This window comes from Anabrus simplex, chromosome 11 (assembly GCF_040414725.1).
Source record: "Anabrus simplex isolate iqAnaSimp1 chromosome 11, ASM4041472v1, whole genome shotgun sequence".
NCBI lineage: Eukaryota > Metazoa > Arthropoda > Insecta > Orthoptera > Tettigoniidae > Anabrus > Anabrus simplex.
The window spans coordinates 46716730-46742287 of NC_090275.1; the positions used below are offsets into that span (position 1 = coordinate 46716730).

General features: G+C 41.8%; 1 protein-coding gene across 1 annotated transcript in view; it reads left to right on the top strand.

Annotated features, from left to right (window-relative positions):
* Nucleotides 1–5303: 5303 nt before the first annotated feature.
* LOC136883228 (UDP-glycosyltransferase UGT5) overlaps nucleotides 5304–25558 on the top strand; it is a 35939-nt gene continuing 15684 nt past the window's right edge. Inside the window, exons 1-4 of the mRNA XM_067155428.2 lie at nucleotides 5304–5439; nucleotides 9774–10241; nucleotides 16793–16998; nucleotides 19457–19629. Coding sequence (XP_067011529.2) covers nucleotides 9787–10241; nucleotides 16793–16998; nucleotides 19457–19629 — 834 coding nt within the window. The 5' untranslated portion in view covers nucleotides 5304–5439; nucleotides 9774–9786. The remainder of the gene's footprint in view (nucleotides 5440–9773; nucleotides 10242–16792; nucleotides 16999–19456; nucleotides 19630–25558) is intronic.

The following is a 25558-nucleotide window of genomic DNA, read 5'->3' on the forward strand; positions in this document are numbered from 1 at the left end:
AAATAAATACGTCAAGGTAAATATGAGAATAAACAAACATCTGGCTACAACTAGAAAAAACAATACAATCCTATGTCCATCAAAATACAATTTTAACATTGGAAATCAACTTCCAAAACAATTACTCCAGGGTTATCAGTTTTGTTTTCTTGCCAGAACTCTTAACCATAGCATCAGCATCATTAACATGTTTTGTGTAGTTGATGATTAAAATATTTACAAAATAGGGCAAAGATTGGCAGAGGAGTTCATATAGAAGTTTTTCACAATAGCTTATGAGCAGCACTCCCTTGTATCACTTATACTTTGCCTTGCAAGCTGGATCAATACACACTTCTGATTCTTACTTCGAAGGAATACTACTTCATATTCCACAGAGATTAAAATCTGCATGATCTTATATATACACTGACTGACAGAGCAAATGCAACACCAAGAAGGAGTGGTTCGAAAGGGATGAAAGTTGGGGAAAAACAAAGACGGCACGGACGAATAATTGATGTTTATTTCAAACCGATATGCAGGTTACACAATGCGCACGGCATCGACTCAGTAGGATGTAGGACCACCGCGAGCGGCGATGCACGCAGAAACACGTCGAGGTACAGAGTCAATAAGAGTCCGGATGGTGTCCTGAGAGATGGTTCTCCATTCTCTGTCAACCATTTGCCACAGTTGGTCGTCCGTACGAGGCTGGGGCAGAGTTTGCAAACGGCGTCCAATGAGATCCCACACGTGTTCGATTGGTGAGAGATCCGGAGAGTACGCTGGCCACGGAAGCATCTGTACACCTCGTAGAGCCTGTTGGGAGATGCGAGCAGTGTGTGGGCGGGCATTATCCTGCTGAAACAGAGCAATGGGCAGCCCCTGAAGGTACGGGAGTGCCACCGGCCGCAGCACATGCTGCACGTAGCGGTGGGCATTTAACGTGCCTTGAATACGCACTAGAGGTGACGTGGAATCGTACGCAATAGCGCCCCAAACCATGATGCCGCGTTGTCTAGCGGTAGGGCGCTCCACAGTTACTGCCGGATTTGACCTTTCTCCACGCCGACGCCACACTCGTCTGCGGTGACTATCACTGACAGAACAGAAGCGTGACTCATCGGAGAACACGACGTTCCGCCATTCCCTCATCCAAGTCGCTCTAGCCCGGCACCATGCCAGGCGTGCACGTCTATGCTGTGGAGTCAATGGTAGTCTTCTGAGCGGACGCCGGGAGTGCAGGTCTCCTTCAACCAATCGACGGGAAATTGTTCTGGTCGATATTGGAACAGCCAGGGTGTCTTGCACATGCTGAAGAATGGCGGTTGACGTGGCGTGCGGGGCTGCCACCGCTTGGCGGCGGATGCGCCGATCCTCGCGTGCTGACGTCACTCGGGCTTCGCCTGGACCCCTCGCACGTGCCACATGTCCCTGCGCCAACCATCTTCGCCACAGGCGCTGCACCGTGGACACATCCCTATGGGTATCGGCTGCGATTTGACGAAGCGACCAACCTGCCCTTCTCAGCCCGATCACCATACCCCTCGTAAAGTCGTCTGTCTGTTGGAAATGCCTCCGTTGACGGCGGCCTGGCATTCTTAGCTATACACGTGTCCTGTAGCACACGACAACACGTTCTACAATGACTGTCGGCTGAGAAATCACGGTACGAAGTGGGCCATTCGCCAACGCCGTGTCCCATTTATCGTTCGCTACGTGCGCAGCACAGCGGCGCATTTCACATCATGAGCATACCTCAGTGACGTCAGTCTACCCTGCAATTGGCATAAAGTTCTGACCACTCCTTCTTGGTGTTGCATTTGCTCTGTCAGTCAGTGTACTTGTACACAGGTTTAAGAGCAATTCTGATGGGACCGATAACCCACCTCTGTTTAAGCTATTGAACATGTCATTTTCCACTGTTTCATTTGATATGTTCGAGATATACTATCTGCAATTAAGTTTACTGGCTAGCTTAAAAGTACATAACCTGAAATGAAAATCACAGGAAACATGTTATCGAAGTCTACTTCTATTTCATTTACTTTAACTAGCACACTGAAAAATTCACTGCATATATCTGTTTCGTCATCGGAATCTAACTGAAACACGTCCTTGCTTGTATTTCTTTATATTTTGCAAACCTTAATCCTAGCAAACACTGCACTGTTATCTTCTTTTCAGCTTCAAAAACTTGTAAAACAGATACATTATAATTGGCACCACACAACTGTCTATAAGAATTAAATCTCCTCTCGAGTTAATCGGTTAGAAACTTTCCTGGCAATACATACTCGACTTGAGGCACATCTCAACAAAAGCTTATCAACTCAATTGTGGCACTTGTTGTTTGTATATGAGAGCCGTGAAAGTGTGTACTGAAAGAAATTAGCCTTAGGAAATCTGAACACTGAAATGTTCTACGTTTTGGGTATTGTAGTTATGTTTTCTATCCGTAGTGCTGAAAAAACTTCAGTCACGGATAATGATACGAATCATTGTAAACGTATTTAACCGGGAAGTATGCGCATGAGCGAGAGATCTATAACGTAGCAATCATATGCCGGCCGGACAAGTCCCGCCTGGTGTTAGTAGCGTAGCAGCAGTGGTTCGAAATGACGGCTCGTTTTCTTTCTCCCGGCGTCTGCGAGGTTCGGTCTGTGATAAAAGTTTCTACGGAAATTGCGATGGGCCATTCAAAATAAGAGGCGTGGAATGCTCAGTGCAGGTGTTGTGCTGATCCGTAGCAATACTCGCCCATATATAGCTTGACGCTCAGCAACTGTTCTGCAGGAGTTCGGCTGGTAGGTGTCTGATTACCCATCATACAATCCTGATCTTGCTCCCAGTGATTTTCAACTTTTCTTGCACCTCAAAAAATTCCTGTCCTCCTGTCCGCATTTTCACACGGACGAAGAACTGAAGACGAATGTCACATGCTGGTTCCATTCCCAGCGGCAGAATTCTACGACACCGGCATAGAAACGTTGATCCCACAATATGACAAGTGTCCCAATTCTGGGGTGATTATGTCGAAAAATAGCTCCAACATTGCTGTATCGGATACGAATAAAGATTTTCATGTAACTATGTTGTCTTCTTTTATAAATATTGGGAAACTTAATTTCTTGATGGCCCTCGTATTTAAATAAATAATATGTAATGTAATATGCAATATGTAACTGGACGATTTAAGCAGTAACAGTCTGCAATATTTCCAAATGAACTAACATCATTGAAGCTGCTAGAAATCCTGCTCAACTACTTCCGCGCGACAATGGCGCTGGAATTATTGCCAATAATGGCACTACTGGCAGAGGTAACTTCCGCCCAACAGCGGAGTTACATCTAGCCAACACGTCTTATGATAATAATAATAATAATAATAATAATAATAATAATAATAATAATAATAATAATAATAATAATAATAATAATAATAATAATCAGGACCGTCGTCAAAATGCACGGACCGCGCTGGAAACGGGTCCTGGCCGAGACATAAATATGATCGCTGCTCGGCCTCGACCCCACGCCGGATCTCCTCAAGGATTTGATCCATACTAAAAACAGATACACGAAAAGTTGGCAAAAATACCGTGACCCAGCGATCGGGCGGAATACACGAAACTAGCCGAAGAAGTCGGCAATCGCTTGCTGGAACGTAAGATAGAAAGATGGGAGGAATTCTGCAGAAATCTCTCAGAACATGAGACAGACCGCGAATTTTAGTGGATTACTCGCGGTCTGACTCGAACCAAGGAACCCCGGCGAGGACTAATGAATCCGCGTATAACGGGATTTACCTGTATTTGCGTAATGCAATTCAGAGTTTGGAAGAAAATCTGATGAAGAGAAAAAAATATTCTGTCTAATCTTTTAAAAACGCATATAAAAGTGGGAGGAAAAGGTGTTGAAACATGAAGCAAACGGAAAAGGTGAAAAATGTACTAATCTCACAATAAAAGTGCCAAAGGTGTTTGATTCGCTTCATTTCATGTCCCCAAATACACATATTAACCTGTCTGCATGAAAATAGCTATATTTTTGGAAAGCTGTTGCACCTTAAAATCCCTTCACTAGTAATCACCATTTCGCAATGTTTTAACTTTCTGAGCTTGCTGACTGGCAGATATTCCTTGCTTCCTCTCATGAAACCATGCTGGGCACCCTGACTGCTCCCTTGTCTGAAATGCAATATCATATTTCTGGCTGACATTAGAATTATAAAACACTGCACACTTACAGAAAATTATTGGTGTTATTCGAAATTTCAAATTAGACAAATTAACCACTGAATAGCGTCTACAAATTTTATAAGTACCCTAGCTTCCAATAAATTATACGATAACAATTAACAAAACTATTCTTTTCGATCTGTTCAACTGCGTCCACTTTTCAACTCTTCCACAATCGAACGTGTAATTACAGGTTTCATTTCCACGTTCTTTTTTAGTATGCGAGAAAGAGCACAATCAATATCTTTCATTTTCTTCAAAAAGCTCTTTCATGGAATGAGGCTCTTTTTCATTTCTCTTAGAGTAAATCTCACGTTTCATTGTTTTATCGTGAAACATTTCATGGACAGTTTCGCCTTTACAAAATAGGTTCTAACAGGAACTTCTTAAATTTGTCCCATTGGTGGAGAACGGCCATATTTTTTAGGACAGAGCACAACGCAGCAATATGTTTACAACGTTCCGATATGCCTGCTTTACATTCCATTCACCTTTTATGACATTCCTGTCATAATTCATCTGAAAAAAAAATTCATATACTAAATTACAATTTTATGATGTCGTATGGTGAAAGCATAGTACTATTATAAACTTAATTAATCGTATACATGTTGTTGATTAAACATGATCTTTATATAAAGCTAGAAAATAAATAATACAACTTACTTAAGGTTGTTGATTAACACTAGTTTCCCCTAAACACTTGCAAGATATATTTCTTCTAGTTTTTCTTTCACGTCAAATATATGTTGGCTTATCTGAAGATTTCTGCCCTTTTTGAAGATGGAACGTGTGAAGCATAATGAATTCCATTCTATTTTTCTACACCAAACGCATATTACACTTGATGGTAAATTAGTTTCCGAAACTATATCTCAATATTGTGCAACGTATGCTTAGAAGGAATAAATACGAGTTACTACTTGCGAATTCCACGCGGAATAGCATACAGTAATCCCTCCCCACGACCGCGCCCTCCCGCAAATCGTGTTCGTTCTTTCCGTCAGAGGCGCTTGCAGTCGAAACAGCTCCACTAGCACGGCCCCTATATTTAAAAGGAGCCATAACTTTGATGCTGATGTAACAGCAGGCTAGAACTGCGGTTGGGCATCAAGGCCGATAAGATATAAGATGTTCAATAATATTCAGTGACAGAGAGACACACCACACTATATCAGCAAGGAAAAAATCTTCTGGCTGTACCACAGGAAGAACGGTAAGTATATAGTATATTTACACTTAACGTAGTTGTAGTGATAAAATATAGAGGTGGCTAAATTGTTAGCTTAAGCATGATTTTAGACATTTAACTTAAAGGATCTGAAAACATTAATTTACTCGGTATATTTACAACCCAAGTGGCAGAACTCCGAAACACTGACGGAGCAAGTGAAAGCGTTTTCTAACGTGAATTCCCCGCCAAGCGATCACTGTACTAAGGTTTTGTTTATTTCTGAAAAAAACTAGTGCACTTAGTTTGAAGGAGAATAACAAACATTTATTTTTTTGCAATGTGAGTTATAATTTGTAGCCTGTTCATTCAATTTTTCACATAGAAAGATACACACACATTCCCCGAGTCAGAAGAATTAATCAATGAAAGGTAAAATACCCAACCCGGTCGAGAATCGACCCCTGGACACTTGGACCAAAGGCGCTAACCATTTAGTCATGGAGCCGGGCTATCTTTTGTTAAAAGCACGTGACTTCATATAGTATAAAGGTATACAGGCATACTTCAATAATAATAATAATAATAATAATAATAATAATAATAATAATAATAATAATAATAATAATAATAATAATGGCTTTATGTCCCGCTAACTGCTTTTACGGTTTTTGGAGACGCCGAGGTGCCGAAATTCAGTCCCACATGAGTTCCTTTACGTGCCAGTAAATCTCCCGACACGAGGCTGACGTATTTGAGTACCTTCAAATACCACCGGACTGAGCCAGGATCGTACCTGCCAAGTTGGGGTCAGAAGGCCAGCGCCTCAACCGTCTGAGCCATTCAGCCCAGGTATATTCTTCACAAAATTACATATTACATTTAATGAATCCGTAATTGCATTCAATTACGCCGCGCCCTCGCCTGGAGCCAAGATTCTGGATATCCCACTGTCGGCAGCCCTGAAGATGGTTTTCCGTGGGTTCCCATTTTCACACCAGGCAAATGCTGAGGCTGTACCTTAATTAAGGCCACGGCCGCTTCCTTCCAACTCCTAGGCTTTTCCTATCCCATCGTCGCCATAAGACCTATCGGTGTCGGTGTGACGTAAAGCCAATAGCAAAAAAAAAAAAAAAAAAAAAAAAAAGAATTAATTCTGGATAGTTCCAGTGGACACCAATGCATAAAGGCCTAATAGATTTACTGACATGTAATTATTCCTTTTCAAGAAATTGAAACGTAGACTACTGGAGATAACCCAGCAGAGGCTGCTTTATTAACCGCCTGCAATTTACTTTCACTCCATAACCTCCTTATCAAAATGAGTTAAATGTGTACACATTCTTATCATTGCTTGACGACTGGATTTCAGACATAATCAAAATAAGGTTTCGTGCCGATTTAACCCTTTTCCGACGCTTCGATCAAGTCACCAATTTCTTCGAGTTGATTTGTTCTGCGAATTCGCTTTTCATATTATCGCCACTACCGACCTCTAACCCCTATTTAGTATTTTTCGACAGAAACAATATTTTTCGAAACGGTTCAAATTCGGTTGATATCGACGTCTGTTTCCCGAAAATCAATACCTTCGCGACAGTGATTGATAAAAGGAATACAAAATTGGTGAAATTCGAAAGCATCATAAGGTTGTTCTAGTTTTTACTAATGTACAGCATACGAACACCTACCACTCTTATTATCTAACTACCACTCCAAATTCGATTAAATATTATTAATTTATTAATTTTTAGTCACCATGGGCAGACCAATAGCTGTGTACCGATCAGGTTATCACTCTATATCCATTCTTTCACTCCTTTTCAAAATACTACAAAGCTTGGTACACGAGCAAATGCAAGTCCTAATATACTTGATTAACTACTCACTGCTTAACCTTTACCAATCTGGTTTCAAGAAAGGAAACAGCTCGGCGACTGCCCAATTGAAAGTAACTGATAAAGTGGTAACATCCGACACGCAACGGACAGCCCACAAGTGACTGTGTTAGTTCTATATATTTACCGTTGTTCCCCAGCTGCTACTCTTGTAACTGAATTCACTAAATTCCGGCCAGATTGCAACACAAGTTTTCAGTTCGCACCTCATAAACCACCGCCAGTCCGCTGCAGAAATAACGACAGATCTGAGTAACTAAATGAACCTTCGATGTCCCCCAAGGACCTCTGTTATTTGCAAATTGCATACATGATGTTGCCAAATCGATTACATACTGCAAATATCATCTTTATGCCGATGATCTCCAGATTTACTACCACTAAACAACTGAAAAAATTCAGAGTGCTGTACGACGAATTAACACATGCAGTGTGCCACATGATAAAACTAGCCTAGTGTTCCATCACTCGGTGTAGGAATATCATAGAGCAGTGGTTGGATAAACATAACCGCCCTAAGATACTTTGTAATTTACTAAATGCATTTCAATAGGTAAAAATGATTAATTAAAAATATACGTGTGTCTGTGTAACAGGGGAATACTCATGCTTCTCAGGGTTTGATGTTAAAACTTTATTTTGACTTTGAGGAAAACCTTAAGCCCATGAAAACTATATGTCATCGCTTTAAAAAAATACGTCGCACTGGGTGAAAAAAATTCATACACTGAGTTCTTATGTTCAGCCCCAATTTTTAAACCCCCACCCAGCCTGGCCGCTTCATGGAATTCTATGAATATTCGATTTCTCTACGGATCCGGAGGGCGCCAACTTCTCTGGTACCAAGTTTTAGGTTCGTAGAATGCCTGGAAGTGCCGCATTAATTCATGTATGTTTTCATGCTTATACTTTTGTGCAGATCGCTTAAAAATCCAGTTCACTTTATTGGTATCCTTAATATCTCAAAAAAATTCCTTCAACACTTTATCGGGGTTTTATGTTAAAACTCAATTTGGACATTCGGGAAACTTTTAAACCCACTAAAACTACAGGCAATCGCTTTGGAAAAATATATCCGTTCAGGTGAAAGAAATGCTTACACCTGCGTTCTTATGATGAGCCCCAACCTTCAAACCCCATCCAGCCTGGACCCCTCGCGTAATTCTAGGATTTTTTTAATTTTTCTACTGATCCGGAGGGTATCAACTTCTCTGGTACCAAGTTTTAAGTTAATGGGATTCCTGGAATTGCCACATTAATTCATGGCTATTTTTATTTTTATACTGCTCGAAGTAGAGTCCCATTTAGTAGTATCCTTAAACTGTGACTGGCGGCAGAAAACGGAGCCTGTCATTATAATGAAAACTCCCCAATTCGATCGTGACAAGCAGCTGGCAAGGAGGCAAGCCATTATAATGATACCTTCCCAACTGCGCTGTGATTAGAAGTAGGAAAGGGGGCCTGCTATTATAAATAAATAAATAAATAAATAAATAAATAAATAAATAAATAAATAAATAAATAAATAAATAAATATATGAAACCCTTCCAGTTTTCAAAACAAATGACCCACATACAAATATTTTCGAATCACACGAGAAGATAGCGTCAGTTTTAATGTTGAGAACATTTCTTAGCAGACAAAGTAGGGGTCCCCCTACTACGAAAAACGTAAAATGAAGCAATTTCCTTAATTGTGCAGAAAGTTGAAGGGCTAAAGGGCCCGAAAAGTTTTCAAATTGTGAATCAAAAAATCGAAAATCACTTCCGGCCTACATGCAGTTCCAAATAACAGCCTAAATCGCTTATTTCTTTACTCGTTTTCTCTTTTATTCTAATCCTAGCCAAATTAACTTATTTACATAATTCTTTCTGTAATGTGCTCCTTGGTTCAATACCCTCGGGTGCTTTTTTATTTTTTTGAAAAATGTCCACACCGAATGTAGTTATAAGGGCTTAAGTGAAATTCTGCATTGACTCACATTAGCACTCGTAGTGGTGCTTAAGTGAAACAATGCATTGACTCACACTGGTGCTCGTAGTGGTAGAAAAAGGCACACTGATAATCTAATCACGGCTGACTGGATCCCTCGCCACGCTCAGCTAGCTAGAGCGACGCATCAAGTCGGCCGTGATCTAATCTACCAGATAGCAATGATTAAGAAAAGGATTATAATAAAGAATATATTCTCATGCTTTATTATATTGTATTTACCTAAAATTCGTAGCTCATATCCCTGGGATGTTTTCAACATTGAGTTCCTTGCCTGAAGGGCTAGAACTGTGGATTGTTGTGCCCTTAACAGTGACATTTGTTTATCAACATGTTCAATAATCTTCAGAAACGTTATGAACAATGTGCGGCCCGTGATGGTGCATATATTGAACTCATGCTGCATCAACGCAATTAAACAGCATTTCAGTGTCATGCCATATCTTCTTGTTTTATTCTCCCTGTTATAACATATTTTCATTTTCCAGGTAGTCAACAGCTATGCGATTTCATCTGTCACTAGTAACCCTGCTGTTGTGTTGGGTGAGTGCTACTAGACCTGCTAATGTTCTGATGTTATTGAACGCCCCATCGCGCAGTCACCACATCTGGAACAGCGCTCTCGTCACTGCGTTAGCGGAAAGAGGTCACAATGTGACCGTTCTTGTTACATTGCCCGTGAAGAATCCCGGCCCTAACATCACAAGCCTTGTTCTGGAAGGAATGTACGAGTTTGTAGAAGAGCAAGAAGAATTCGACCTCGAGAATATGACTGACACGCCGCCATCAGAAATGCTAGATATTTTCTTTGAATGGGTTTTTAAAACATGCGAATTCACCTTCAAGAACAAAGGAATGAAGACTCTGCTAAACTACCCAGACAATTTCAAGTTCGACTTGTTGATATATGAAGCTTCATGTGGGGAATGTCTTCTAGGATTAGCAAAAAGATTTGGGTAAGTACAGTCATCATTTCTATTGGTAGAATATTGAGTATTCACAACCCCCTGTCGGTGGGGGCATATGAAACACCCACTGAAAGGGGCAACACTGGAGGGATTATCAAATTAGACAATGGTTTGGTGTCAATATTATTTCCATTTCGCATGTGACGATTTCTACCGGATGGAAAATCAGGGTCCTTAAATCTTTCAGTCGTCACGACAATCGGTCGGAACAGCTCTTCCGCCGGACAACGACCGTGTGTCAACCGTCACATTTACGACGACTACTACTCACTTTTCATCCTCGCCCTAAAGGCCACCTAAAGGGAAATATGATTTCTACGGCCAGGAAATTTAGATTTGTTGCGGGAGTCGCAGCCATTCCGGCAAACGTGGTAGTAGTGGCGTCCGCGACCCATTGCAGGTTTTTAACGCTACGGAAGATCGCCATCCCGGCGAGGCCAATCCGTCAAATACGAGCTGCCGTCTAGTGGTGAGCACGAAGACTTGCAAGATTTTTAAATTAATCAACGATTGTGTTTTACAACAGAAAATTAACTTTGAAACTGGGCAGATAAAATGATAAGTTGATACAAGAAAGGCCTAGAAATTTACAAGGATCGTAGCGCTCGTCAAAACTGTCAATAGATATGCTTGTCCTAGGACCTCCTTAGTTTTAAAAACTTGTGAAAATCATCCAGTAATTTCCTTCTTTAGTTAGCATACCATACAATCCAGCAACTGAGGAGAAGTTAAATAACATTATTATTATTACATGACCTAAGACCAGAAATTACCAGGTTAATTCCTGGGGACGAAGACGGCCGGGAATAGATCTAACCACTAAGTGCCGAAGTGAGACATACTGGAAGTCATGAAATTCCACTGCCAAGGGTCCTCATGACCTACACAAGGGTGGGTTTTTATGATGATGATAATTTTTCTATCATCTATCTTCCCGTGTACCATACCATCGAGCAAGTAGCCGTACGATTAGGGTTGCGCAGCTGTGAGCTTGCATTCGGAAGATAGTGGGTTCGAACCCCACTGTCAGCAGCCCTGAGATGGTTTTTCGTGGTTTCCCATTTTCACACTAAGCAAATGCTGTCGCTGTACCTTAATTAAGGCCACGGCCGCTTCCTTCCCATTCCCAGCTCTTTCCTCTCCCATCGTTACAATAATAATACAGGGTTTTTATTTGTGCTTGGCAAGGACAATTTAGCTCGACCTTGGCCGATGATGACAGGCCGCTACCGGCCGCTGGCGCGCGCGGTTTCCGGCACTTCTGCAGCTGCTGAGAGCTGAGTTCCGAGATATAGGGTGTTCAATGAAGCTACTGCGTACTGTATGTCGTATTGTATAGTGTTTTATTGTGATTGTGTATAGTGCTGTAATGTGTATGAAATATTCGTTACGTTAACGTGTATATCTGCACAATACTTACATTAAGTGCAGAAAATCGTGCGCTAGGACAAGACAAAATTTTCGAGCGAAATTTCCAGGGAGACACATTTCTATTAATCGGACAATAAAACAACTGGCCAGGAGATTCAAACGTACAGGTTCAGTAAACAATAAAAATAGACGTTAAGGTCGTTATCTCATTACTGAGGCTAAATTAGATGGCAAAGGCGAAAGATTGGAACACACACCACAAAATCACTTAAGCGATTGGCGCAGGAAACTGAGGTATCTCATGCTTCTGCCTGGAAGGCAACAAAATTATTAAAACTGAAACCATAAACGGTTAGCGCAATGCAACAATTACAACCGCTAGATCCCGTCAAGAGAGTGAATTTTTGAAATTGGGTTATAGGGAAGGTAGACTCAGGTGAAATTGACCCCAAGTTAATTTTTTTCAGATGAGGCTAATTTCCATTTGCATGGCCATGTAAGCTCACAAAATAACAGATACTACAGTGCAACAAAACCAGAAATAGTGTTTGAGCAACCGCTTTATGACGAGAAAATCGGGGTCTGGGTCGCTCTGAACGGGCATAGAATTGTGGGCCCGATATTTTATGAAGGCACAATAAACAATGTGCGTTATAGAGATGAAATCCTTGACCAGTTCTTGGATGAACTGACATTCGCAGAACGTTTTTCAGCATATTTTCAGCAGGATTATTCCACAGCTCATACAGCTGTGTAACTAATTGGTATTAATAAATAATAATAAAATACCATAAATAAAAATATATAAATAAATATACTCAAAAACTTAATAAAAACAATTGAAATGTCCGCAGTATGGGCGCCAGAGTTCACCAGAATGAATCCCTCGAATTTAGATAGAGCATGATAATTCTTTATCTCCCAGGGCGAGTACATAATGCTGCGTACTGGTACATCTGCTACAGGCCTTACCTAACCTTCTGAAAACGACTAAATAGGTAGGGACTGCACCTAGGTTCATCAATAACTCCACTGATTCTAAAATATCTAACTATATTCTCAATAAAATCCGTTCATAAGCACCTCATCAACACACCAAAATACACTTATAATACACAAAAAAAAATATTACTGGAAGACACCATATTTACAACAACAACAACAACAACAACAACAACAACAAAGAAAACAGTGGGAAAACGAAAGCGAGAACTAAGCCACCATTTGCGGTTAGTCCGTTGAACAATGTACATATATGTAGATAAGTACCCTTCACTGTCTCTGTATCAACACGACTTGCCGATTCTTATAATATCACACATATACTGTACCTCATAATACTGAGTTCACTGAGTCTAACACTTGTTGTAAAGATATATACCTTTGAGCAACACACGCTTGTCATTCCTGAACATAAATTATGGAAAGTCTGAGATATAGCACCTCCCAGCTTTCAGCAACATGTAATACCAGGCCACCACAAAGTGATATAATACTCAGTGCCTACCCACTCCACAATTTGTCGGTCAGCCACTTTCCACGAACATAACAAGAATACGTTCCACGAACGTTTGAAGTCCAGTCCAGTATATTGCAGCAGTGTCACTCCAGTACCGTATATCCAGTTTCACTCCCGTATAGTGTCAGCACTACTTCCTTCCTGTACAGTGTGTCTGCACTACCTCCTTCCCGTACATTATGTCCGCAATACTTCCTTCCCGTACAATGTGTGTGGTTGTGGTTGACTTCCGCTGTGATGTCGAAGTATATAAAGACCTCAGCTCTCACATGATACGCCGAGATTGATCCTGGCCAGCCAATCATAGTAGATCCTCTTGTCAAGACCACGCTTTGGACTTCTTCTTGCTCCCAAGGCAATAACAAACTCTGGGGTGTTTCACATGAGTCATAGAACTTTCCGAGTACAACAAGAAGCTCATCTCATCAGACTGGAATAGATACATGACTCATGCAATGTTTCCAAGTTCAATAGAGCAATGTTTTCCCAGCCGTTGTACAAAACAAATTACTCATACCTACCATATATGGAGACCTCCCAGCTTACAAATATTAATGACAAAATATACAATTGAAATGCAGATAATAATAATAATAATAATAATAATAATAATAATAATAATAAATCGAATACTGACAATAATATCTCTCACTTGTACATATAGTGCGAGGGTGTGAGATATGTACTATCGCAGCTGAGGCATCAATTGCTGAATTACGCTGCGTGTTTGGCACGAGGCTCATAAGTAAAATTCTGTGGCCCCTTCGTACCCCAGATTTAACGGCATGTGATTTCTATTTGTGGGGAACGTAAAAAAATGCAGTTTATGGGAACAACCCACACACACTAGATGAACTTAAAAGACAATATAAGAGCTGCAATTGCATCCATGAGTGCTGAAGAACTTGGTAGAGTAACCGAAAACTTCATTAGGAGATGCAGATTATGTCTAGCAGCGCATGGGGAACATTTTCAGCATAAACTGTAAAAATAGTGAGTAAAATGCATGATTAATGCATGATAATGATTTTGAGCATAAACTGTAAACATGGTGAGTAAAATGCATTATAATGATTTTGAGCACCGTATTCTGCCGTACATACGCACGCGCGGTAGCCGGCAACTGAACCGTCACTGGCGGCCTAGGTCGAGCGAGAAAGTCTCTGCCAAGCATAAATAAAGACCCTATATTATTTATATTACGTCCCACTAACTACTTTTACGGTTTTCGGAGACGCCGAGGTGCCGGAATTTTGTCCCGCAGGAGCTCTTTTACGTGCCACTAAATCTATTGATACGAGGCTGACGTATCTGAACACCTTCAAATACCACCTGCCAAGTTGGGGTCAGAAGAGCAGCGCCTCAACCGCCTGAGCCACTCAGCCCGACTATATCCCGTTGTTACTATAAGACACATGTGTCGGTGCAACGTAAAGCAAATTGTAAACAAACCTTTTCTTTTTTCACAAAGTTGTGCCCAAATAAGGAGCGCGATTGAACTTATTTAGCAGATGAATTTGCTTTCTTCTCTTCCCAGATTATCTTCTTCTTCTTCTTCTGTTTACCCTCCAGGGCCGGTTTTTCCCTCGGACTCAGCGACAGATCCCACCTCTACCGCCTCAAGGGCAGTGTCCTGGAGCTTCAGACTCTGGGCCAGGGTATACAACTGGGGAGGATGACCAGTACCTCGCTCAGGCGGCCTCACCTGCTATGCTGAAGAGGGGCCTTGGTGGGGGGATGGGAAGATTGGAAGGGACACACAAGAAAGAGGGAAGGAAGCGGCCATGGCCTTAAGTTAGGTACCATCCCAGCATTTGCCTAGAGGAGAAGTGGGAAACCACGGAAAACCACTTCCAGGATGGCTGAGGTGGGAATCGAACCCACCTATACTCAGTTGACCTACTGAGGCTGAGTAGACCCCGTTCCAGCCCTCGTACCATTTTTCAAATTTCGTGGCAGAGCCGGGAATCGAACCCGGGCCTCCGGGGGTAGCAGCTAATCACACTAACCACTACACCACAGAGGCGGACTTCATCATCTCGCTGTAATTTTTCTTCCGTTCTTTCGTCCACGCAGTGGTGGATCTCATCTTGAGTTTGTTCCGGAAATGATGTTTGTTCACCAACGTTCTAAAGCTAAGCCTGCCCATATAATTTCACCTGTTATGTTGACTTCTTGAAAGTCTTTTTCATTTTCGATTATTGAATTATTCTTAATTTTTAGTGAACAGGCATACTTAAATATATTTTTAGTAAGATTTTCACAGTACATTCCTTGAATATTCTTCTTCTTCTTTTACTACTACTACTACTGCTATAGCTTTTCCCCACATCTGTAGCACATTTGGATCTGACCTTCTTTTACGGCCGGATGCCCTTACTGACGCCAACCCTATATGGAGGGATGTAATGACTCTTGCGTGTTCCTGTGTAAAGACGTGTGTTGTCTGAATATGAAAAAGAAAATTTTGGGACGAACACAAAAATCCAGTCCCCGAGTCAGAAGAATTAATCAGACGCGATTAAAATCCCCGACCCCACCGGGAATCGTACCCGGGACCCTATGAACCGAAGGCCTTAACGCTGACCATTCAGCCAAGGATTCAGGCTGTCCATTCTTTGAATACGGGCATAAAATTTTAATCGTCTTTTTCTCATAATATCTATTTCCTAAGGATTCTGCTTTCTTTCCTTCTTAATGCTTTTACCCTCCAGGGTTGGTTTTTTGCTCGGACTCAGCGCGGGATCCCCTCCCCCCTCTACGCCTCAAATGAAGTGACCTGGAGCCTGAAACTTTGGGTCGGGGGAGGGGGGGTATAACTGGGAAGAAGGACCAGTACCACGCCCAGGCGGCCTCATCTGCTATGCTGAACAGGGGGGTGGGATGATTGGGAGGGAATAGATAAGGAAGAGCGAAGGAATCGGCCGTGGCTTTAAGTTAGGTACCATTCCCACATTTGCCTTGGGGAAAAGTGGGAAACCACGGAAAACCACTTCGAGGATGGGTGAAGTGGAAACCAAACCCCTCTCTTCTCAGTTGACCTCCCGAGGTTCAATGGACCCCGTTCCAGCCCTCGTAACACTTTTCAAATTTCGTGTCAGGTCCGGGAATCGAACCCTGGCCTTCAGGGCTGGCAGCTAATCACACTACCTTATTTTTCTACATTTTTAATTAGTTATCTACTTCCAATGATCAAGGTTTCTGATTAGTATAGTGCTTCAGACTTAATTACAGTGTTATAAAATGTCAAATTCATACCAAATATTTGGCCTTCACAGATGATCAGATAATTCTATTCAACAATAAGCAAGAAACAATAGAGTCCCTCGAAAAATCTTCATGCAGTTGCATCTGAAACTGGACTCTAAATCTCATACGAGAAAGTATTTCCTCGATACTTAGACAAACAAATTCTGGTAATACAGTTTAGCAAAATCCCTCAGGTAAATAATTTCAAATACTTAGGAGAAAATCATCCAACCATCCAGATTAAATCGTAAAACAAACAGAGAGAGAATTTCTAAATTACAGAAACCTATAGAATAACATGGAACAGGTACAACAATCAGCATATCGGAAGGCAAGATTAAAATACCAATTTGTTTATTATCTATTTAATATTCTTTTCCTGCTTTTCCTTTGCTTCCAGGTCGCCGCCTGCGATAGGAGTAAGTGGATTTAGCCATCCACATTGGATTGACTATATGTTCGGAAATCCAAATAATCCTGCTTACATTTCTAATATAATGTTACCATACTCAGACCACATGACATTCTCAGAACGGATGCACAACTTTCTCTTTAATTTATGGGTGGATCATCTCTGGAATTCTAAAGTACTGCCAAATATTGATGGTAAGTATAATCTTCACACATAAAATTATTTCTAGGAACGATTCATATCGTACAGTGAACTGAAGGACTTTCTATAAATTGGAAACAGGGAAAATTGTGACAGAATGTACTGTTCACACGGCGAAATCTATTCTGACTAGATTTTTCATTTCGGTTGTGCCTATCACGCGGTAGGCCGTATACAAAATCTCCCATGTAAACTTAGACCGTCCAAGCGGCAGTATTGGAGGAGCGTGCATAGTACTTGACCTTGCAAGCAGCGAGCACGTGTTCGACCTCGCAAGCATCAGTCGCCAGTCTGAATTTCAGCTGTTAGCATGGTGAGACACTTATCATTCCAACAATGTATTTTCGTATGTAAAAGTTATTTTATGTACAAGTCGGCTGGACGGGTACGCGATGCATTTGTTCAGCAATTTCCTAGACAAGTGCCACCTTCATGAGCACAGATTCAGGTAATTGTAAATACATTTGAAACAATGGTCAATAGAAAAACATGCGAGCACACGAACAGTTTTAACAGAAGTACAGCTAGATGACATTGGTGCGAATCTTGAACGGTCACCGAAAAAATCAGCACAACAAGTAGGCATTTCGGTTTCTTCTGCACACAGAGCTACAAAACTGTTACACATCAAATCGTACAGGTTTACACGGGCCCTTTGTTTAAAACCTGCTGATTAAGCCACTAGAGTGAGATATTTTGAGTGGTATCTTGCATCACTGAATGATCGTTTATTCGACCCAAAGCTTGTGTTCTTTCCGGAAGAGGCATGCTTTCATCTTAATGGTCGTGTAGTCATAACTCTGTCTATTGGGGTGTAGAAAATCCTAATGGTGTTTATGAAGTTCCTCATTATGATAGGAAGATTGGTGTTTGGTGTGCTGTTAGTGCATGGCGATTAATATTGGGCCCATTTTTTTTCGAGACGACAGTAAATGCAGAGTGGTGCCAAAATGATATTTCGACGGCGTTCTTCCATCAGTTACCATGAGAAGAAAAATCGCGTGGGTGGGTGGTTTTAACAAAATTCAACCCCTGCTTATACAGCAGAATATTCCCTTCCTCCAGTCTCGGAGTGTTTGCAGACAGAGTAATCAGTGCTGGAGTACTCCTCCCTCGTTCTCCAGATCTAACAGTATGTGATTTTTACTTGTGGGGTAAACTTAAAGCAAAAGTGTATCGAAAAAATCTTCATACATTGGAGGAAATGGAAGGAAACCGTAGGAATGGAATCAGAAACATCAGAAACAGTGGCAGAACTCACTCGCGTCAGTCAGAATTGGGTTACCAGATACGGTGCCTGTATAACCCAGGAAGTAAGACACTTCCAGCATATTTTATAAGGTAGAATTTCATATAAGATTGTATACACGCTTAAAGCAGGGCGGCCGCGCGCGACATAAGTTCGGCTAGATTGTATACACGCTTAAAGCAGGGCGGCCGCGCGCGACATAAGTTCGGCTAGATTGTATACACGCTTAAAGCAGGGCGGCCGCGCGCGACATAAGTTCGGCTAGATTGTATACACGCTTAAAGCAGGGCGGCCGCGCGCGACATAAGTTCGGCTAGATTGTATACACGCTTATAGCAGGGCGGCCGCGCGCGACATAAGTTCGGCTAGATTGTATACACGCTTATAGCAGGGCGGCCGCGCGCGACATAAGTTCGGCTAGATTGTATACACGCTTAAAGCAGGGCGGCCGCGCGCGACATAAGTTCGGCTAGATTGTATACACGCTTAAAGCAGGGCGGCCGCGCGCGACATAAGTTCGGCTAGATTGTATACACGCTAAAGCAGGGCGGCCGCGCGCGACATAAGTTCGGTTAGATTGTATACACGCTTAAAGCAGGGCGGCCGCGCGCGACATAAGTTCGGCTAGATTGTATACACGCTTAAAGGAGGGCGGCCGCGCGCGACATAAGTTCGGCTAGATTGTATGCACGCTTAAAGCAGGGCGGCCGCGCGCGACATAAGTTCGGCTAGATTGTATACACGCTTACAGCAGGGCGGCCGCGCGCGACATAAGTTCGGCTAGATTGTATACACGCTTAAAGCAGGGCGGCCGCGCGCGACATAAGTTCGGCTAGATTGTATACACGCTTTAAAGCAGGGCGGTCGCGCGCGACATAAGTTCGGCTAGATTGTATACACGCTTAAAGCAGGGCGGCCGCGCGCGACATGTTCGGCAAAGGCAGCTGCCGTAGCACAGAGTACAAACACTGTGCGTTCGCTCGTGGTTTGTATGAGAGACCCTGTACTCTGCATCAAAATTTGCAGCCGTGATCCCAATACAGACCTTTCCGAATTATTTTTCACCACACCAACTGGCAGACAGCTGGTAATTTTAGGTGCACGCTAACATCCCGGGTTATATCAAGTTCAATATTCACGCAATACAAGGACTTTTGATACGCATCACATTGTGTTCTAAGTAACTTATTTTATTTTTGTAGCCACTTCAAGAAAATACCTTGGACCTTCATCCGCCGTTCCGTCACAAGAAATAATCAAAGTGAGTGCAGTCATGGTGAACACACATCCCAGCTTTGATAATCCAAGACCTCTGGTGCCATCGGTGGTCAATGTGGCTGGCATTCATGTCAAAGAACCCAAACCACTACCAAAGGCAAGTACTACTCTTACCTCAATAATTGCAACGCACGTGTACACCTTAGTTCTGTTTCCTGATACGGGATAGGGAATGAGCTGGGATGAAATTATATGCCATTTTTCACGGCCGGATGCCCTCCTTGTTGCCAACTTCAGCTCTGGAGTTTAATTACAGTATCTAATTAAAGTTCTCTGATACAATTTCCTAACTCTAAACTGCAGCTTACTAATCACTGGGACCGCATTTACTGGTATAAAGAAAGATAAGGAGCTGTGCCATGTTTGTTAGCAGGAATTACCAGCGGAATGAGAAGATCGTGTTTTATACTAAGGATCGTCGATGTTGAAGCCAAGCACCATTCGCTGGACCGAGCTCGATAGCTGCAGTCGCTTAAGTGCGGCCAGTATCCAGTATTCGGGAGATAGTAGGTTCGAACCCCACTGTCGGCAGCCCTGAAAATGGTTTTCCGTGGTTTCCCATTTCCACACCAGGCAAATGCTGGGGCTGTACCTTAATTAAGGCCACGGTCGCTTCCTTCCCACTCCTAGCCCTTTCCTGTCCCATCGCCGCCATAAGACCTATCTATGTCGGTGCGACGTAAAGCAACTAGCAAAAAAAAAAAAAAAAAAAGCATTCGCTGGACAGATTCCGGCGATCCCTTCAATCCAATTAGGGTTTTGAGTGCTAATTCTGTAAGATGTTTCTGTACTGCGTTGATGTGGGATGTGAAGGCCTTGGTTGACGAAATTGTAGTGGTCAGGATATGACCTGCACCCGCTATGGGTGACTAATCTAGAATAACCTTGAGCCTCTTATAGCTAAGGTCTTCGGTAACATAATTACCCAGCGATGATATAAGGGCGTTGGGTTTTGAGTTTAGTGCAGAATAGAATTTCCGGGATGTCTTCTTAATTCCGGTATTAATCTCGTCGTGTATGTAGCGATTTCGTTGAAACCAGAGGGCTTCTGAGAAAAGGCTGGAGGCAAGAGCATTGCACGTGCCATTGGACAGTGTTACCATATTCCTGCATTCATTTCAGGCACAAAATCAGTAGAGCCCTCAGAACCACACAGTACCTGCTTACACACTCTCTCTCATTGGTCACATCCATCAGACGCGTTAACACATGCATACATCTAACGAGTGAGGGGAGGTGGAGAAAACGAAGTACGAGGATATCTAACATGAACGAAACACACGCGGAGGGGAAGATACTTGTTTCCCCGCCTGCCCACACGTCCACTGGTTCGACAATGAAGGGAGAGGGGAATGAAGGGAGGAACCACACGCCTCCTTCAAGGCAACAGACGTAACGTGTATGTCAACTCACTGAGGGTCAAATTCTCCAGTTTCTTTGTAATTCTTGTGTGCAAGGTCTGGCTGAAATGTTAGCGGTCTCGACTATGACTTCATTATCAAATGGCATCGCGCTCAACCACTGTAAGAAAGAATGACCCTTATTTTCGTCAATACAGGCCGTGTTAAATACTACTACTACTATTACTACTACTACTACTACTACTACTACTACTACTACTAATAATAATAATAATAATAGTAATAATAAATCATTTTTATGCTCAAAAACCGAAGTAAAAATAACCTGGCATTAAATAGTTATGATACTTATGATTATCAGAAACGCAAGGGCATTTGGAAAACCGTTCCTATGAAGTTATTGTCAGCGCTGATCAAACAATTAAATGCCATATATTGGGGTGGGATTACATCGTGCACACTTCATTGCAATTAAATTACAGTTAGTATAGCCAGGATGTTTAACCATAGAAACATCCTAATCAGTTCCCTAAAAAATAGAGTTGGGAGTGACCTCTGAGTTCGCAACGTCGCAAGCCACACCCCCTGGAAGACGAAGACATGTGACGTTGGCTTGGTTACTTCCTCATCCTCAGGGTTGGCCAAAATCTTCGCCCAAAAGTTACCTGTTTCCTTTTCCACCCGGAATTCTTGTGATCGCTATTGTACATAACGAAGGAGTGAGAGGTTTGGTAACTCCAAACAACACGAGCCGGCCAGCTGGCTCATCTCCATGGCAACCGCAGTGGGACAGCCCACGTTTCCATGGCAACCATACCTCCTACTCCCTTCTCCCCAACCAAACAGATTGCAAAAGGACCTCCCTCTAAGACTTGTGAGAGCGCGTTCAATATTACGACTAGATTCCTGTCGAAAAACACTAAGGGATATGCTCAAGGCTTACCGTCCGATCATCATCAACAGCGCCATATGCTCTCATTCCATGTGAACTGTGCAGAAAGGTAATTATAAACTGAATACCATCACCTCTCCTACTCTGCCAGCCAATATTCCGATGTAGATTTTGTTCTCTTAACGGGACTCGAACCGACTAACCATGGTAATCTCATAAACGTACGGTACACGAATCTGCCGCGTAAATGCATGCGCATGCGCAATATCATTTCCCTTCACTGCTCGCGAACTGTTCCAACTGTTTTGAGACGGTTTCCAATGAGTACATATCTAACGCATGCGCCTTCATCAGTTCATGAATCAGTACGAAACCTACGTAAACTGCTGGTTGGAACAAACTTTCTATCACCCGACTGGAGTGGCTTACTGGCTTTGCTATGCCTGTGATCGATTAAGGCAGAAACAGGTTCCAAGAAGGACATTCCAGGAATAATTAATGAACAAGGGGAGTGTGTATGTGAGGATCTTCAAAAGGCAGAAGTATTCAGTCAGCAGTATGTAAAGATTGTTGGTTACAAGGATAATGTCCAGATAGAGGAAGAGACTAAGGCCAAAGAAGTAATAAAATTTACGTATGATAACAATGACATTTACAATAAGATACAAAAGTTGAAAACTAGAAAAGCGGCTGGAATTGATCAGATTTCTGGGGATATACTAAAGACAATGGGTTGGGATATAGTACCATATCTGAAGTACTTATTTGATTATTGTTTGGCCGAAGGAGCTATACCAGATGAATGGAGAGTTGCTATAGTAGCCCCCGTGTATAAAGGAAAGGGTGATAGACATAAAGCTGAAAATTACAGGCCAGTAAGTTTGACATGCGTTGTATGTAAGCTTTGGGAAGGCATTCTTTCTGATTATATTAGACATGTTTGTGAAATTAATAACTGGTTCGATAGAAGGCAATTCGGTTTTAGGAAAGGTTATTCCACTGAAGCTCAACTTGTAGGATTCCAGCAAGATATAGCAGATATCTTGGATTCTGGAGGTCAAATGGACTGTATCGCGATTGACATGTCTAAAGCATTTGATAGGGTGGATCATGGGAGACTATTGGCAAAAATGAGTGCAATTGGACTAGACAAAAGAGTGACTGAATGGGTTGCTATATTTCTAGAAAATAGATCTCAGAGAGTTAGAGTAGGTGAAGCTTTGTCTGACCCTGTAATAGTTGAGAGGGGAGTTCCTCAGGGCAGTGTTATCGGACCTTTATGTTTTCTTATATATATAAATGATATGAGTAAAGGAGTGGAATTGGAGGTAAGGCTTTTTGCGGATGATGTTATTCTCTATAGAGTGATAAATAAGTTACAAGATTGTGAGCAACTGCAACGTGACCTCGAAAATGTTGTGAGATGGACAGCAGGCAATGGTATGTTGATAAACGGGGTTAAAAGTCAGGTTGTGAGTTTCACAAATAGGAAAAGTCCTCTCAGTTTTAATTACTGCGTTGATGGGGTGAAAGTTCCTTTTGGGGATCATTGTAAGTATCTAGTTGTTAATATAAGGAAAGATCTTCATTGGGGTAATCACATAAATGGGATTGTAAATAAAGGGTACCGATCTCTGCACATGGTTATGAGGGTGTTTAGGGGTTGTAGTAAGGATGTAAAGGAGAGGGCATATAAGTCTCTGGTAAGACCCCAACTAGAGTATGGGTCCAGTGTATGGGACCCTCACCAGGATTACCTGATTCAAGAACTGGAAAAAATCCAAAGAAAAGCAGCTCGATTTGTTCTGGGTGATTTCCGACAAAAGAGTAGCGTTACAAAAATGTTGCAATGTTTGGGTTGGGAAGAATTGAGAGAAAGAAGAAGTGCTGCTCGACTAAGTGGTATGTTCCGAGCTGTCAGCGGAGAGATGGCCTGGAATGACATTAGAAGACGAATAGGTTTGAATGGCGTCTATAAAAGTAGGAAAGATCACAATATGAAGATAAAGTTGGAATTCAAGAGGACAAACTGGGGCAAATATTCATTTATAGGAAGGGGAGTTAGGGATTGGAATAACTTACCAAGGGAGATGTTCAATAAATTTCCAATTTCTTTGAAATCATTTCGGAAAAGGCTAGGAAAGCAACAGATAGGGAATCTGCCACCTGGGCGACTGCCCTAAATGCAGATCAGTATTGATTGAAAAAAGCTATTTTTGGACGATCTGACATATTTGCAAAAAACGCCTTTGAAAAGTCGTACAGTGGGACGAATTGGACCATACGTAGCTTTCCGAACTTGTAGATGGTTTGGCAGGAGAAAGGAAGGCGAAGAGACGAACTTTCCCGTAGTGAAATTGCTGAGTATGGCCATATACAATTACAAAGTGAGAACATTACGTCCAGTTCTTCCAACAGCCATTCGTTCATTTGTTTGTTTGTTGTCCGTTTGTTAGTACGCAATATAGAGGGTGGTTGGAAACAACGTGAACAGAGTATTTGAGCGTTACAGCGTTGGTCATACTGATAAGTAGAGCCCGGATTTCCTTGCACTATCAAATGATGGTACATGCACAAAAAACTAGAAAATATGCACTATCAACATTCCACTTTGTTATATTTTCATTCCCTTTTGAAACACTGTACCACAACTAATGTCTTCACATTTTCTTCACTTACGTCCATTCGTTTATCTGACAGAACATTCCTGAACACAGAAAATTTTATTTCTACGTCACAAGAAGTGACAAGTTCATACTTAAATGAAGACATTTAGGACGAAGTATATTTGAAATGACCTCTTTTTAAAAATTAACTTAGAAATTCCTTCCCCTCAATCCATTTAGACACAAAGTCTCTTCGTAGACTTTTAACAGGTGGTATGACATCAATACGTCACAGCACAGTCCAACACTAAATTACAATCTGAGCGAGTAAGCGTGCTCTTTTCCAACTCCCTACTTTTCTCAATTATTTTGGCCTCAGACGTGTGACCAGTGACAGTTCGGGGTAGGAAATTACAGGAAAACAAAACAGGATTTTGTGCAAAACCAAGGTTTTTAAGCTGCTATCTCAGTAACGCGGCGTCACAGTAGTGTGATTCAAGTTTTGATTTCTTCGTCTAACATAGACGAAAAAAAGAAAAACAAACAGTTTTTACTGGGACACCTTACTTCTAAGGATTATACCGGTCGACGTGGGGTCTTTCCGCATATGTCACAGTTTACTCAGGCAACAGATAAGAAAGTGCTTGCCTAAGGGGATAATAGGATCTCTATGCATCTAACTTTGGTTGTCAAGTAGTAGACCTATCTCTCCATGATAGCCAAATAACGTGGACATATGGTCCTAAATTCTGCAAACCAATTTTCAAGAAAGGCACTATCATGCAAGTTAACATAATGTTTTCGTCAAAGTCAGAAGAAAAGTCATATAATCCAATATAAATGTCCAATTATTCTCCATTAAATCCAAAATTTTTAAAATATGCATTATGCATACATTTTCTCCCAAAAAGGCCAAAACTTGCAAACATGCATGGAAAAAGTATGGTTATTTGGAATTGATTAGTCATAAAACGAATATTTGCAAAGTTTCAGAAGTGTAACCAACTTATTTAGAAACGTTCATTCGCATGGAAATCCGGGCTCTACTGATAAGTAATTTGAAAAATTTACGTCGATATCCCGCGCCGTTGTTATTTTATCAGCTGCTGAAGTTAGCCAATCAGATCGCTTCGCGGGTGAATTCAAATGGGCTGTACGAGGCGGTGT